Source organism: Anomaloglossus baeobatrachus, chromosome 4 (assembly GCF_048569485.1).
Source record: "Anomaloglossus baeobatrachus isolate aAnoBae1 chromosome 4, aAnoBae1.hap1, whole genome shotgun sequence".
NCBI lineage: Eukaryota > Metazoa > Chordata > Amphibia > Anura > Aromobatidae > Anomaloglossus > Anomaloglossus baeobatrachus.
Genome location: NC_134356.1, coordinates 506,112,878 through 506,131,028, shown reverse-complemented (window position 1 = coordinate 506,131,028; position 18,151 = coordinate 506,112,878). Strand labels below are relative to the sequence as shown.

The 18,151-nt window shown below is 43.0% G+C and overlaps 1 protein-coding gene across 1 annotated transcript in view; it reads right to left on the bottom strand.

Moving 5' to 3' along the window:
- The window catches only part of LOC142302574 (transient receptor potential cation channel subfamily M member 7-like), a 254,559-nt gene that overhangs the window by 79,084 nt on the left and 157,324 nt on the right, over nt 1–18,151 (bottom strand). Inside the window, 1 exon segment of the mRNA XM_075343678.1 lies at nt 14,808–15,086. Coding sequence (XP_075199793.1) covers nt 14,808–15,086 — 279 coding nt within the window.

Sequence of the window (18,151 nt, the reverse complement as noted above, 5' to 3'; positions counted from 1 at the left end):
TGACTAGCTAGGTCGTTCTGCAGGTCTGGATCGCTGTTGCGTCGCTGGCCAGGTTTGCCTGTTTGACAGCTCACCAGCGACTCAACAGAGACTTTGGGAGGTCGCTATTGCGTCACAAAACCGGTGACGTTACAGCGATATCACTAGCGATGTTGCAGTGTGTAAACCCAGCTTAACAGAAATCTAATCTAGCATAGGATCAGTGCCTATGAGTGTGTGCAGTAAGAAGCTCTGCATATTCCTTTCATGAATAGCATGGATAGAAGATGACACTCACTGATGTCCACCCAATCTGATCTAATACTGTAGTTAGCAGGGATTTTAAGGTAAGAAGATGCTGTCCACACTGCTATCCACCGTATATAATCTAATACTGGAGATACTAGGAGTGCTGAGGTAAGATGAGGCTGTTCACACTGCTATCCACCTTATCTGAACAAAGACAGGAGATACCAGGGGTGCAGATGCAAAACTATGCTTACACTGCTGTTCCCCCTGTCTTTCTCATCTAAAACTGAATGTACCAGGGATGCTAAAGCAAGAAGCGGCCAATCACAATGCTGTCCTTCTTGTCTTTCTCATCTAATACTGTAGATACCAGGGGTGCATAGGTAAGAGGAGACTGAATATATAATTACCCCTTAAAACATCAACCTTTATTTATCTTAAATACCCCAATACTTAGTGCACGACAGGATCAAAAAATTAAGAAGAGTGAATTTGTTCATAAAAGGTTCACCAATCTCAAATTTCATATGAGTCTTGCCCATTCAGATTCGTGTTCGGAAGCCCGAGCACTTTTCTAAAAAATCAGCAATGTTCTGCTTTGTTCGGTAATTACTCGCCATTGCACTTATGCTATTCTTCCACGTTATTATGACTGTGGCTAGGATAGTGGTGTGGTATTATGAGTGGGGGGGTTGAGAGGTGATTGATGAGAGGATTAATTACTAGTCTCCATGTGTGCGACTAACACACTGCTTCCGGGTACGCTAAATACATCTCATAAATATTCACTACTTCCACCACCCACCGTCTGTCACAGCGTCTGTGATTAGTTACAGTCAGACTGCTAGCATCACTGGTTGCACTCACAGACTTTGTCTGGGTCCCCTAATGAAGTATGAAAATAAAAGAAATGGCATGGGGTCCACCGTATATTGATACCCAGAGCAGATTAAGTATCCAACACCCAGGGCCGCCGTAATCCACACAAGGTCCCATGATGATCCTACATACTGAAGTCCCAGCATGTGGGCACAGTAAAGAACGTTACTGCCCGCTGTGGCTTCAGGCAGACACTGACTGAGCTGCAGCTATGAGTGGTGACATGAGTAAGTATATTTGCAGTTACAGCTGAAGGTTCCTACAGTACCCCACCTGTGTCTGCAGGTAAACTGACCTCAGGTGAAGTGATTGAACTCTGTGACCTCACCTCAGGTGAACTGAGTTCAATCAGACCAGCAGATTTTTTGCCAAGAGATGCAGATTTGGTGCTTGAACTTATGCACAAAATTAGATACATGAATAAACTCCAGCACCAAATCCACATCCCATGGCAGAAAAGCACACAAAAACAGTTTTGACACAATTTTGGTGGGGTTTTCTGCCAGGAGATGTAAATTTAGTTCAGAAATCTGGTACAGACATTTTTTTATTTTTTTATTTAAACAACCCCCGCATGGGGTCCCTCATATTTTGATACACAGCCAAGATAAAGCGCACGGCTGAGGGCTGCAGCCTGTAGCTGTCTACTTTATCTGCACTGGGTATCACAATGTGGGGGAACCCTACATCATTTTTTTAATTTATTTATTTTTACACCACTATATGGACCCAGACAGTGTGATTCCAACCAATCACAGATGCGGTCACACAAAGTGGGAGTGTGATCTGAGTTCAACCAATCACAGACGCTGGTACTGCCGGTGGGTGAGGGAAGCTGTGAATATGTATGACCGCTAATCATCGGACCAGGAAGTAGTGTTACAGCTGCGGGGAAGGTCGATAAGTACAACAGTCCTGCTTTATTCCTTATTTTCTTTCTTATGCAGCCCCCCTGTCCTTACTAACACTTAAGTTTTGTCTCCCAATAAATTCAATGGTGTTCAGATATGTTCGGTGAAGTGTTCGATGAAAAACAGGTAAATTCGGTGAACACAAACCAAACCGAACTTTGGGAGGTTCGCTCATCTCTAATCAAAAGATCCTGGAATAAACAATCTATCTAATATGTACATCAAAGTAGCGATAGATTGCAGGGGAGTATGGAACCGTAAACTACTTTTCCCTAGTCAGGCCCTATTGAGACCTGACGCTCCACCTGTGTGTTCCTCACTATCAAGAGCCTTTGGCCAGCTCACTGTTCATGTAAATCGCACAGCCTGTCAGGGAGGTTACATCCTTATATAAGCATGATCCATGATACATGACCCTGAACTTACTTCAGATATATATTTCATGACGTTTTGATATAAATATCACCTTTGAGCCATTTTATGACCCCTGGGCATTTACCTTGAACATTAACGGTGACTATAATATTGTATGAAACATTCAAGTCATTTGGGACTTCCTTTATGCAACATAAGCACGGATCCACTAAGGTTCCCCCTTGGTGAATAAGATAACACTCTAGATCTTAGGCCCACCGATCTACATACACAAGACGGACTTGGTCCTTTTCTTCTCCATATCCTACCACTTTGCTTGATGACTTGACACCTTGTAAGCAACAGCGTAATTCTGACTTAAGAATCTCCGTATCTACCTGATACACCTGGGTGCTCCTCTGAAAACCTATTCAGAAAAATGTTTACTCAAATTTGACATAGTCCTTGAAGAAAACCTTCGGGTTGAAACGTTGGACGGTGGACATTATAAGAATACAAAATAATAAATATGAATTTTTGAGCACCATTTTGGATTTCTCTCATATAATTCTTTCAGTGTGCCGGAGTATATTTGCTATTGTAGGCCCTATTGAGTAGACTGTGCCCTGCCCAGCCATGGAGCTTGGCTCCCTAGTTATGACAAAATGATGCCCCCACTACTTGATGGCTATCCCTCCTAAATGCTTCTATTCTAACCTTATTTATATAGGACTCAGTGCACAGAATAAATAATATAACCTAATAGAGTAATAAATAGCACATATCCCAAATGGTGTGTGGCAAGTAATCCAAGGTGATTTCTGGTCATATAAGGTCACTGGTCATCGTCCTGAGATGTTATCCCTTATTAGTTGGTGTCTAAGGGATTCTCAAGGGAAACGAACAAAAAAGAAGGCATAATAGCCCATCCAGGGCGATGGTGTGCACTGGTGTCGCCGCCAGACATTTAAATATGCGAGAAATGGCATTGTAGGCACTTCCAGTTGACACATGGATTGGAACGTTCCATGCACTCCACATATCTGTACATACATCTTGTATGCAGAATGTCTCAGGAGAATAGAAAGAAAATTTATAGACAAGCATGTTAAAGGTAAAGGTTATAAGACCATCTCCAAGCAGCTCGATGTTCCTGTGACTACAGTTGCACATATTAATCAGAAATTTAAGATCCATGGGATTGTAGCCAACCTCCCTGAACGTGGCCACAGGATAAAAATTTATGACAGGCCACAAGCTTCTGGAAGAATGTCCTATGGACTGATGAGTCAAAAATGGGGCTTTTTGGCAAGGCACATCAGCTCTATGTTCACAGTCAGAAAAATGAAGCATATCAAGCAAAGAACACTTTCCCTACTGTTAAACATGAAGGAGGCTCTGTTATGTTCTGGGGCTGCTTTGCTGCATCTGGCAGTGGGTGTCTTGAATCTGTGCAGGGTATAATGAAATCTCAAGACTATCAAGGGATTCTATAGAGAAATGTGCTTCTCAGTGGCCGAAAGCTTGGTCTCAGTTGCAGGTCATGGGTCTTGCAACAGGATAATGACCCAAAACATACAGCTAAAAACACCCAAGAATGGCTAAGAGGAAAACATTGGACTATTCTGAAGTGGTCTTCTATAAGCCCTGACCTAAATCCTATTAAGCATCTTTGGAAAGAGCTGAAACATGCCATCTGGAACAGGCAACCTTCAAACACGAGACAACTGGAGCAGATTGCTCTTGAGGAGTGGCCAAAATACCTGTCGAGAGGTGCCGAAGTCCCATTGACAGTTACAGGAATCGTATTTCATGAGTTTTATTTTTTAAAAATTTCTATGGAAGCATGGTTGAAAAGCAATGTCTGACTTTCATTTGTTAATTTTCACAGATTTTGTATTTATTTATTATTTGTTTATTTTATTTATTAACTTTTGTCAGTTTCAAGTTATTTCTGTGACCATTGTGGGTTTTTCTTTCAAACGAGGGGTACCAACAATTTTGACCACATGTGTATTTAACACATATAAATAGTTATAGCTATGGTCTATGGTTAGGTGAGGCAAGCAAAAGAAAGGCTAGTTTCACACTTGCGTTGTTTTCCTTCAGTCGCAATCTGCCGTTTTGGAAAACAGCGGAATCCGTTAACGGATTCCGCTGCTTCCCATAGACTTGTATGGACAATGGATTGCGAGTGATGGCCCTGTATTGTTTCCACTGGCCAACGCTGCGTTGCTTCCACCGGGCGCAAGTAACGCAGCATGTAATGTTTTTTGAGCAGCAGAATCCTTAGGATTTCGCTGCGCATGCTCTCTCTGGCTCCCTGCACACGTAACCAGGGTACACATCGGGTTACTAAGAAATGCGCTTTGCTTAGCAACCCGATATTTACCCTAGCTACGGATGCAAGGAGCACTCCGCCCCCCGCACTCCGCCCCCCGCACACATTCTCGGCGGCTGAACGATCAGCTGATCACCCGGCAGCCGGCTGCTGTGAGCGATCAGCTGATCACCTGGCAGTCGGCTCCTGTGAGCCATCAGCTATCGCCCGGCGGCTGGCTGCTGTGAGCGATCAGCTGATCACCTGGCGGCCGGCTACTGTGAGTGATCAGCTCATCACCCGGCGGCCGGCTGCTGTGAGCGATCAGCTGATCGCCCGGCGGCCGGCTACTGTGAGCGATCAGCTGATCACCCGGTGGCAGGCTAATGAGAGCGATCAGCTGATCACCCGGCGGCAGGCTAATGAGAGCAATCAGCTGATCACGTGGCAGCCGGCTAATGAGAGAGATCAACTGATCACCTGGCGGCCGGCTGCTGTGAGCGATCAGCTGATCACCCGGCGGCTGGCTAATGAGAGCGATCATCTGATCATCACCCGGCGGCCGGCTGCTGCCGCTGGTAAAACTGTAAAAAAAAGCAGATTCCGTTGTTTTGTACGATCCGTTGCATCCGTTGTGCCACTATATGCAACACAAAAACGTTGCATCGTCACACAACGCAATACAACGGATGCCGTTCAACGCAAGTGCGAATCTAGCTTAAGTTGTTCATTCAATCTGGAAGGTTGTATAGATTGAAACCAGTTGATCTATTTACTTTAGCTATTGGTCTCTCGGTATACCCCTTTTGAGTGAGGTTGGGTGATAGTTATACCAAAGTAGCAAACTGTTTGTAGAGCTCGGTTTTCAAAATGTTTTGGTCTCCATTTCCCCCCTTTCATCTCTGCCTATTAGTAAGTCAAGAAAAGAGATTTCCTTCTGTATTTCAAATGTGAAATGAAGACCAATATTACTGTTATTGAGGCTACTAACATAGTCTCCAAAAAGGCTTCGGTTCCTGTCCATAATATAAAGACATTGTCTATAAACCATTCCCAGAAATATACAGATGATGTCCAAGATGTTCCCGGTTCCTAGAAGACTAGGGTATCCACCCACCAACTCAGGAACAAATTGGCATATGATGGGGCACAGGGTCTACCCATCACTGTGCCCCTGAGTTGCTGGTATTACCACCCATCAAAGATTAAATAATTGTGGGTCAGTACATACTCTAGGAAGTTGGTGGGAGGATACACTAGTCTTCTAGGAACTAGGAACACCTTGGACATCATTTGTATCTTTCCTCATTTGGGATAAGTGCTATTTATTACTCGGTTATGAACTGGTAACCATGGACGATCACAAAAAAATCGCATTAATCAGGAAAAAACAAAAACCACAAGAGTAGTTGGAAACTAAGCTGACCGCAATCCCCTATCTATTGGACAACACTAGAAGTGGGATGTTCCTAACACACCTAGACACCTCGTCACTGCCGGAGAAACTTGCTACACCTAAATGATAGAAATGAGAAATCCTAACTTACCTCGGTGCAATACCAAGCCCCCAACATGTAAGGACGGTGATGTAAGAAAACACAATACACAGAAAATATTGATTAGCAAAGGTGAGGCCCGACTTACTAGATACAATAGGACAGGAAAGATAACCGATGTGGCCAAAAAAAAACCCCTACAAAAAATACCAAACTCCTGAAAAAAGGCCCTAAGACCCCACGGTCTTCCACCACTATATCAGGTACTCTTGTGCCAGACACTTTGAACATAACTGCAGCTATAATGGGAAGAAACAAAATCCTAGAACAAATAAATTTCTAAAGTGCAAATAATCCAAATCAGAATAGGGAGAAACTCCCTTTCTTGCTGAAAGAACTGCCCTCCCAAAATAGCAGAGAGCCAGATCCTCACATACAAGAAAACAGACACAGAACAATATTGGAAAAAAAAAGAAAAAAACACAAACACCCGTAGGTGCACACCAGGAATTAAGCAAAGAAAACCTGCAGACTTATCTGGAGTGAATTCTGGCGCAGGATAAATTGAAGAAACTGAAGGGTAAACTCCAAGCCATCTTCAGACGCAGAAGAAAACATTTATCACCGGCAGCAGCCAAGCAGAAACTGCTCACTTATATATACCAGGCTGGCCTGCAATAGGACTTCCTGGATTCCTAATTAATTCCAACACCTGTTTAAGTTAGACTCAGCTTTATTACCATTCCTGGCCACCAGAGGGAGCTCCACACCAGCACCCACTCGAATGACATTCACAACAGTACCCCCCCCCTTGAGGAGGGGTCACCGAACCCTCACCAGAGCCACCGGGTCTGTCAGGATAGGCATGATGAAAGGCACAAACCAATCTGTCAGTGTGAATGTCAGAAGAAAAAAAACAAGAATTGTCCTCCTGATCAGAACCCTTCCACTTAACAAGGTACTGAAGCTTTTGTCAATTAAGACGGGAATCCAAAATTTTCTCTACTTCATACTCTAGATCCCCTTCTACCAACACAGGATCAGGAGGCGCCACCGTGGGAACGGCTGGTTCCACATGTTTCTTTAACAAAGACTTATGAAAAACATTGAGGATGAAATGCAGAAGAAAAAGACAGCCCAATTCCTAATTTAGAACAAAATGCTCTGCAAAATTTGGACACAAACTGAACTCCTCTGTCTGACACAACATTCTCAGGAATACCATGTAAACGAACCATCTGTTAAAAAAACAAGGGTACCAACTCTGATGAAGATGGCAACTTAGGCAATGGTACCAAATGGACCATCTTAGAAAATCTATCACAAATAACGCAAATAACCGTCATCCTCTGAGAGACCGGAAGATCCGAAATAAAATCCATAGCGATGAATCCAAGGTCTCTTAGATAAAGGCAATAACAATAACAACCCACTAGAACGTGAACAACAAGGCTTGGATCTAGAACAAACCCCACAAGATTGCACAAAACTCCTGACATCCCGAGAAAAAGAAGGCCACCAAAATGACCTACTCACTAGATGCCTAGTACCAAAAATCCCAGGATGACCAGCCAAGACGGAACAATGAATCTTTGACATTACTCTACTCCTCCATTGATCTGGAACATACAGTTTCTCCACAGGGCATCTCTCAGGTTTGACCCCCTGAAATCTCTCAAGTGCTAATCTCAAATCGGGTGAAATGGCAGAGAGGACCACACCATCATTCAGGATGGTAGATGGCTCAGCAACATCAAGAGAATCAGCAAAGAAACTTCTAGAGGGGGCATCTGCTTTAATATTCTTGGTGCCCGGTAGAAAAGAGACCAAAAAATCGAAACGCGTAAAAAATAAAGCCCACCTGGCCTGCCTAGGATTCAGCCTCTTAGCAGATTCAATGTAGGTCAGATTCTTATGATCAGTGAGCACCATAATATTGATGTTTAACCCCCTCAAACCAATGTCTCCATTCTTCCAAAGTCCACTTCAAAGCCAATAATTCCTGATTACCCACATCATAGTTTCGCTCAGATGGAGAAAAGTTCCGAGAGAAGAAGGCACAAGGCTTCAGTTTGGAAGTTATAGGATCTCTTTGAGATAAAAACAGCTCCTGCTCCAATCTCTGAGGTATCTATCTCCACTTGAAATGGAAGAGAAACATCAGGTCGCTGCAGGACTGGGGCAGAAGTGAATCTCATTTTAAGCTCCTGAAAGGCCATAATGGCCTCTGAGGTCCAATTCTCAACATCAGCTCCCTTTTTTATCAAATCCGTCAAAGGGTTAACTCTAGCAAACAGATCTGACATCAGGGGAAAAGGATACTGATATTTAACAGTGATTTTATTAAGGAGGTGATAGTCAAAACAAGGTCTCAATGACCCATCCTTCTTGGACACAAAGAAACAACTGGCACCCAGGGGTGAAGATGACAGTCTAATATGACCTTTTTGCCAATGACTCCTTAATATAAGTTCTCATAGCATCATGTTCGGGCACAGACAAATTGAAAATCCGTCCATTAGGAAATTTACAACCTGGCACTAATTCAATGGCACAATCACACTCCCTATGGGGAGGAAAGGAATCATAGTCCGTCTCATTAAACACATCAAGTAAGTCTGACAAATATTCAGGTACATCGTGTCTGAGCAGAAATTGACAACACAGAAAGGTTATTATGCACACATTGACAACCTCAACTAAACATACACAAGGATTTCCAATCTAGAACTGGATTATGGGTCTGCAGCCAAGGGAATCCCAGTACCAAATATCATGTAAGTTGTGTAGTACCAAAAATTTACAATTCTCCTGATGAGGTGGTGCAACACTCATTGTCACCTGGGTCCAAAATTGGGGTTTATTCTCAGCTAAGGGAGTAGCATCAATGCCCCTTAAAGGAATAGGAGTTTGCAAAGGTACCATTGGAAAGGCACAACTTTTAGCAAACCCAAAATCCATTAAGTTCAGGGCAGCCCCTGAATCAAGAAAAGCCATACCAGAAAACAAGGATAACAGGATAACGAGCAAATTAAAGAGACTGACAAAAGAAATTTAGGTTGCACAGTGCCCACAGTAAATGAACGAGCAAATCTCTTTTCTCGTTTAGGGCAGATAGAGATAGTGTGAGAAGCGTCTCCACAATAGAAACACAACTTGTTTCTCCGTCTAAAACCCTGCCGCTCAGTATTAGAGAGAACCCTATCACACTGCATAGGCTCCGAAGACTGTTCCACAAGCAATACATCAGCACGGATCGTTTTGCGCTCGCGTAAACGTCTATCAATCTGAATGGCTAAAGTCATAGAAACATCGAGACCAGAAGGGATAGGAAATCCCACCATAACATCTTTCACAGTATCCGCAAGACCCTTCCGAAAAAGAGCCGCAAGTGCATCATCATCCCATTTGGTAAAGACCGCCCATTTTCTGAACCTCTGGCAAAACTTTTTAGCGGAATCCTGACCCTGGATCAATGCCATCAAGGCTTTCTCAGCTTGATCCACAACATTAGGTTCGTCATACAACAATCCCAGGGCCTGAAAAAAGGAATCCACATCAGCAAGAATCGGATCACCAGGTACCAAGGAAAAGGCCCAGTCCTGAGGGTCACCGCACAACAAGGAGATGACAATCCTAACCTGCTGCATGGGACTCCATGAAAATTTAGGTCTTAAGGCAAAAAATAATTTACAATTATTTTTAAAATTCAAGAATTTAGACCTATCCCCCAAGAACAATTCAGGAATGGGAATTTTAGGTTCTACAACAGAAGTCTGTCTAAGATAAGTCGATATACCCTGAACCTCAAGATGATCAACACGATCAGAAAACTGGTTAATATCCATGCCAGAAAAAGATCTTCCACGGAACCCAAAGAATAAGTGAAAAAATATCCAGAATAAAAAAAAAAGCTTCTTTTGAGTATCTTTTTTTTGTGTGGACGGTGATACTGTTATGAACTGGTAACCGTGGACGATCACAAAAAATCCCATTAATCAGGAAAAAAAAACACAAACACCCATAGGTGCAACACCAGCAATTAAACAAAGAAAACCTGCAGACTTATCTGGAGTGAATTCTGGATAAATTGAGGATACTGAAGGACAAACTCCAAGCCATCTTCAGAGGCAGAAGTAAACATTTATTACCGGCAGCAGCCAAGCAGAAACTGCTCACCTGTATACACCAGGCTGGTCTGCAATAGGACTTCCTGGATTCCTAATTAATTCCAACACCTATTTGAGTCACAGATTCAGACTCAGCTTCATTACCATTACTAGCCACCAGAGGGAGCTTCACACCAGCACCCACTCGAATGACATTCACAACATTACTCTATTTGGTTATATTATTTATTCTATGCACTGAGTCCTATAAAAATAAGGCATAGAATAGGTGCATTTAGGAGGGATAGTCGTTGAAGATCGGGGGTGCCTTTTCATCATCCCTACGGTGCCAACCTTCATGGCTAGACAGGGTACAGTCTAACCAATAGGGAATGAATAGTGCAAAGTACTTTACTGTTCCCCACTTCCCTGCAAATCTATCCCTACTTTGGAGTACATATTAGATATTGGGTGTTTATTCCATTTTTTTTTTACCCCGTCAGGGTGCTATACTGACAGCAATCAGCTTTTATTTCTTGCACTAAATATTGGGGTATTTTTAACTTAATATAAATAAATCTTGATGTTTTAAGCAGTAATTATATATTCTGTTTTGATTTTTATATACCCTTCCATATGATTACTGAATTACAGTAAGAAGATGCTGTTCGCATTGCTGTCCACCCTTTCTTTCTGATCTAATGCTGGTGATAAAAGGAGTGATGAGGTAAGAGGAGGTTGCTTACCCTGCTCTTCACCCTGTGTTTCTAATATAATACTATAAATCTCAGAGGTGCTGAGGTAAGAAGAGGCTGCTCACACTGCTTTCCACCTTGTCTTTATGAATGATAAGTAACTGATTTTACCTAAATCTTAACATTATATGGTTATGCCAGTGAGCAGCAGAAGAGCCTCCTACTGCACATGATCAAAGGTATCTACTACTACTGAAAGCAGCATGATGTAGGCAAAAAGGCCCTGAGTGCAACAATGTATCACTTAGATCAGTGGTTGCAGCCGTTGTGACACAGTGAAAGATTTTAGATTTTGTATATAGCAGAGCTGGGAGAGGTGTCCCCACTCACACCAGGCTCTCATTGCAGATTTCCATAGGCAGAAGTTGCTAATCACAGAAGGGGGTAGAGTTGGACTACAGCTCACTGCTCCTGAGACCCACTAATGATAAAGATAAGAGGCTTAAGCTAACATTATAGATAAACAAAAAAAAAGACTTTGCAGTAACTGAGGCAGGGCTGAATTCTCTGTTTTATCTCTTGCAGCATGCGGTCTTAGGCCTTGTGCGCACGTTGCGCATTTGCATGCAGTTACGCTGCGATCTGCACTGCAGCGTAACTGCCTGCGTCCCCAGCATAATCTATGAAGATTATGCAGGAGACGTGCACACGTGGCGTATTAGAGCGCAGCGCTTCGGCTGATGCCCGAAGCGCGTGTTCTAAGAAGTGACATGTAACTTCTTTTGTGCGTATTGGTTGTAATGTCGGTCTCTCTCTCTCTGTCTATCTGTCAGTCTCTGTGTCTCCCTGTCGGTCGGTCTCTCTCTCTGTCGTTCTATCCCTCTCCCCCCTCTCTCATACTCACCGATCAGCTGCACGGCTGTCACACTGCTCCGGCGGCTTCTCTTGCTTTTGAAAATGCCGGACGCCCATTATTCAATCTCGTATTCCCTGCTTCCCCTGCCCACCGGCGCCTATGATTGGTTGCAGTCAGACATGCCCCCATGCTGAGTGACAGCTGTCTCACTGCAACCAATCACAGCCGCCGGTGGGCGGGTCTATGTAGTGCAGTAAAGTAAAATAAATAAATAATTAAAAAAAAAAAGGCGTGTGGTCCCCCCAATTTTGATACCAGCCAGGGTAAAGCCATACGGCTGAAGGCTGGTATTCTCAGGATGGGGAGCCCCACGTTATGGGGCGCCCCCCAGCCTAAAAATATCAGCCAGCAGCCGCCCGGAATTGCCGCATGGATTAGATGCGACAGTCCCGGGACTGTACCCGGCTCATCCAGAACTGCCCTGGTGCGGTGGCAATCTGGGTAATAAGGAGTTAATGGCACCAGCCCATAGCTGCCACTAAAGTCCTAGTTAATCGTTGCAGGCATCTATAAGACACCCCCAATGATTAACCTGGTGAAAGTAAATAAACACATACACCCGAAAAATCCTTTATTTGAAATAAAAAGATAAAAACCACCCTCTTTCACCACTTTATTAAAATCCCCAAACACACCTCCAGGTCTGGCGTAATCCACGAGGTCCCACGACACATCCAGCTCTGCTACATGAAGCTGACAGGAGCGGCAGTACAACACCGCCGCTTCTGTCTGCTCCATACAGAAACTGAAGTGAGTCGTGCTGTCAGCGGGGACGTCACTGAGGTAATTCCGGTGTGTGTGCGGTGATGATGAGGGCTGTAGTGTCGGGATGTGTGCGGGGATGTCGGGTTGTGTGCGGGGATGTCGGCGGTAATGTTAGGATGTGTGCGAGGATGTCGGGATGTGTGTGGGGATGTCGGAGGTAATGTCGGGATGTGTGCGGGGATGTTGGCGGTAATGTCAGGATGTGTGCGGGAATGTCGGGATGTGTGCGGGGATGTGTGCGGGGATGTCGGGATGTGTGCGGGGATGTCGGAGGTAATGTCGGGATGTGTGCGGGGACGTCGGTGGTAATGTCGGGATGTGTGCGGGGACGTCTCTCAGGTTTCCTGCGGCCACAGGTCCCGGGTGGAGGACTCGAGCTGGCCGCGGGTAACCTGAGTGACGGCATCGGTGATCGTGTGGCTCACTGCAGTCACTCAGATTTGCGGTCACAGGTGAGTTCTTCACCTGTGACCGCAAATCAAGCCGCGGCACATGGACAGAGCTGCGCGATCACAATGAAATAGGGTGAAGTTCACCCGAGTTCATTCTGATCGCGCGGCTGCCTCCAGCAGCCAGCCATGTGCTCTTTTTGACATTCCAGTCCCAGTTGGCTCTACTGCAAGTCTATGGGGATGCTGCAGAGCCGAGTGGGACCGCACTGTCAAAAATGTGCACTCTGGATGCTTTTCCCATGGCAGAGCAAGCATCCAGAACGCATGAACTCTGCAGGAATGTGCGCACGTTGCGTTCTGCCAAATGCGTCTCAGAACGCAGCTTTTCGGCTGCGTTCTGAGACGCACATGCAGTGACTATTTTACGCTGCGTAATAGAACGCAACGTGCGCACATAGCCTTAAGATTACATTGCAGAAACCTGTTGACAGAGTCCCTTTAAAGGTATTTAAAAATATATTTATGACATTTCCTTTAGATTTCTTTCCCCAAAGCACTTCTCTAATTCCAATTTATTAATGTAAGTGAAATTCTAGTCAAATTTTAGCATCTTGTAAAATAGACCTACTACTAGTATAAAAACAAAAAAAAACAAAAAAGTGAGCCGGAGTATGAGATGGTATACAAGAAGCTTGTAAGCTTATGTTCACACCGGCCAACTGTTTGGGGCCCAGTCACTCTCAGCCCTTATTCACATTGAGGCCGATTTTGACCCATGGTAAGGTTTCAATATTAGATAGTGTAGGTACTGTCCCAACTGGGTATACCTTGTCGTTGTTGGGATTGCTTTATGCTTTTTTTGATCAAAAACAGTGTTTACTCTAAGTACCCTATGTTTATTTGCACTATTCTTTTATTCAGTTACAGCAGGGTATACGTTCATAATTTTTCCCTTGGTCTTTCTACTACCAGTATAGCAATGCTGTTAAAAAGGTTATCCAGGACTATGATAATGATAAACTTTTCCATAGCACAGGTCATTAATATCAGATCTGTGGGGGCTGACCGCTTCAACTCCATTAATAAGTTGTTCTCAGCACCATTGATGGCCAAATCTGGTCATTGCACGATACTGCAGCTTAGCCTCTTTTTTTAAGTGAATAGAAGTTGAACAGCAGTAGCAAGGAATGAAAACGACAAGAGTGTACAAAGCCATGCTATTCCAGCACACCCACTATTGACAAGCACCCTATGCGAGAGCTGGTGGCAGCTGATCAGAGGGCTTGTCAGGTGGATAAGCCTATATATCATTACTAGACAACCCTTTTAATTCTATTTCTCTAATCCCCCAAGTTTACCAGATTCTTTATACACTATATATTCTTCTTACTACTGCAGGTAATAACTAGTGATTCACGTTACCGGGTTGCACACCAGAAATTGTCAAAACAATTTCCATTTTCCTCCTTTCTGCTCTGTGGTTATTGGCTGAAGCTGCTTTGGCTTCTTCTTATCAGCTACTTTTCTTGGCTTTCTGGTAATAATTCTTGTGCACTTTCACAAGGTCCATGATAGATATGATAAATACATTGTGATCACTTATGACTCCTTCCCATATATCTTATGAAAAGTTCAACGGATTTTATCAGATTTTTCTCTAATATAATCACATAACAGTCATACCATTAAAATGCCATGCGAACCTTACAGACTCATGGACTTACGATCTTATAAAATCTTACCATTCTTCCAATCATGAAAATATACGGCCCAGCGTCTTGATTCACATTTAATATGTCTAATAACTTTACGAACCAAAATGTAGTGTTCAGACAGTATATTAGTCTTCCAGCAACAAACACCAAGTCTTCCGTGGAATCATTTGTGAGATCTCTGGAGCCAAGTCTCAAACAAAAACCCACAAAAAAAGTCAATATTCCCAGGAATTCATTAACATTGAGGTAGCTACGAAGCCAAACTTTTAGCTTCTGAGTACTTTTTCCAGCTTCTGAAATAAAAATCTGAAACATAGAAAATACAAGAATGTTTTTTGTGTGGAACAAACAGAAACATAATAAATAAATTATATTATGCGACAGTTTAATGCATATAATGCAAGTGTACTTCCAAAATAGTATAGTATGACTATAGAATGGATTGTGGAACGGAAATAAAACAATATGGTATTGTGCCAGCCAGTGAATACGGGAAATAGCAATTCTTTTACATCAGATTTGTAAGGAAAGCAGCTTCTTTAACCCCTTCACCCCCGGCCACTAAAACACCCTAATGACCGGGCCATTTTTTGCAATTCTGACAGGTTATAACTCTGGAACGCTTCAACGGATCCTGGCGATTCTGACATTGTTTTTTCGTGACATATTGTACTTCATGTCAGTGGTAAATTTAGGCCGATACTTTTTGCGTTTACTTGTGAAAATTTAGGAAATTGTGCGAAAATTTGGAAAATTTCGCAATTTTCAAACTTTGAAAATTTATGCCCATAAATCTGAGAGATATGTCACACAAAATAGTTACTAAATAACATTTCCCACTTGTCAACTTTACATCAGCGCAATTTTCGAAAGAAATTTTTTTTTCGTTAGGAAGTTAGAAGGGGTCAAAGTTCATCAGCAATTTCTAATTTTTCCAACAAAATTTACAAAATATTTTTTTTAGGGACCACATCACATTTGAAGTGACTTTGAGAGGCCGAGGTGACAGAAAATACCCAAAAGTGACCCCATTCTAAAAACTGCACCCCTCACACTGCTCAAAACCACATCCAAGAAGTTTATTAACCCTTTAGGTGCGTCACAGGAACCAAAGCAATGTGGAAGGAAAAAATGAAAATTTTACTTTTTAACACAAAAATGTTACTTTAGCCATAAAATTTTCATTTTTACAAGGGAGAAAAGAGAAAGTGCACCCTACAATTTATTGTGCATTTTCTCCTGAGTACGCTGATACCCCATATGGGGTAAAAATCAATTGTTTGGGTGCACGGCAGAGGTCGAAAGGTAAGGAGCGCCATTTGAATTTTTGAACACAAAATTAGCTGCACTCATTAGCGGACGCCATGTTGGGTTTGAAGACCCCCTGAGGTGCCTAAACAATGGAGCTCCCCCACAAGTGACCCCATTTTGGAAACTAGAGCCCTCAAATATTTTTTCTAGATGTTTGATGAGCACTTTGATCACCTGGGGGCTTCACAGAAGTTTATAACGTTGAGCCGTGAAAAGAAAAAACATTTTTTTTACCACAAAACTGTTGCTTCAACCAGGTAGCTTTTTTTTCACAAGGGTATCGGGAAAAAATGCAACATAAAATGTATTGTCCATTTTCTCCTGAGTACGCAGATACCTCATATGTGGTGGAAATCAAATGTTTGGACACACGGCAGTGCTCGGAAGGCAAGGAGCGCCATTTGAATTTTTGAACGCAAAATTAGCTGCACTAATTAGCGGACGCCATGTCGGGATTGAAGACCCCCTGAGGTGCCTAAACAATGGAGCTCCCCCACAAGTGACCCCATTTTGGAAACTAGAGCCCTCAAATATTTTTTCTAGATGTTTGATGAGCACTTTGAACACCTGGGGGCTTCACAGAAGTTTATAACGTTGAGCCGTGAAAAGAAAAAAAAAATTTTTTACCACAAAACTGTTGCTTCAACTAGGTAGCTTTTTTTTTCACAAGGGTATCGGGAAAAAATGCAACATAAAATGTATTGTCCATTTTCTCCTGAGTACGCAGATACCTCATATGTGGTGGAAATCAAATGTTTGGACACACGGCAGTGCTCGGAAGGCAAGGAGCGCCATTTGAATTTTTGAACGCAAAATTAGCTGCACTAATTAGCGGACGCCATGTCGGGTTTGAAGACCCCCTGAGGTGCCTAAACAATGGAGCTCCCCCACAAGTGACCCCATTTTGTAAACTAGAGCCCTCAAATATTTTTTCTAGATGTTTGATGAGCACTTTGAACACCTGGGGGCTTCACAGAAGTTTATAACGTTGAGCCGCGAAAAGAAAAAAAAAATTTTTTACCACAAAACTGTTGCTTCAACTAGGTAGCTTTTTTTTTCACAAGGGTATCGGGAAAAAATGCAACATAAAATGTATTGTCCATTTTTTCCTGAGTACGCAGATACCTCATATGTGGTGGAAATCAAATGTTTGGACACACAGCAGTGCTCGGAAGGCAAGGAGCGCCATTTGAATGCAAAATTAGCTGCACTAAATAGCGGACGCCATGTCGGGTTTGAAGAAACCCTGAGGTGCCTAAACAATGGAGCTCCCCCACAAGTGACCCCATTTTGGAAACTAGAGCCCTCAAATATTTTTTCTAGATGTTTGATGAACACTTTGAACACCTGGGGGCTTCACAGAAGTTTATAACGTTGAGCCGTGAAAAGAAAAAAAATTTTTTTTACCACAAAACTGTTGCTTCAACTAGGTAGCTTTTTTTTTCACAAGGGTATTGGGAAAAAATGCAACATAAAATGTATTGTCCATTTTCTCCTGAGTACGCAGATACCTCATATGTGGTGGAAATCAAATGTTTGGACACACAGCAGTGCTCGGAAGGCAAGGAGCGCCATTTGAATGCAAAATTAGCTGCACTCATTAGCGGACGCCATGTCAGGTTTGAAAACCCCCTGAGGTGCCTAAACAATGGAGCTCCCCCACAAGTGACCCCATTTTGGAAACTAGAGCCCTCAAATATTTTTTCTAGATGTTTGATGAGCACTTTGAACACCTGGGGGCTTCACAGAAGTTTATAACGTTGAGCCGTGAAAAGAAAAAAAAAATTTTTTACCACAAAACTGCTTCAACTAGGTAGCTTTTTTTTCACAAGGGTATCAGGAAAAAATGCACCATAAAACGGTTTGTCCATTTTCTCCTGAGTACGCAGATACCTCACATGTGGTGGAAAGTAATTGTTGGGCGCATGGCGGGGCTCAGAAGAGAAGGGCACCATTTGACAGCAAAATTGATTGGAATCATTAGCGGAGCTCCCACACAAATTACCCCATTTTGGAACTAGACCCCTCAAGGAATTTATCTAGATGTTTAGTGAGCCCCT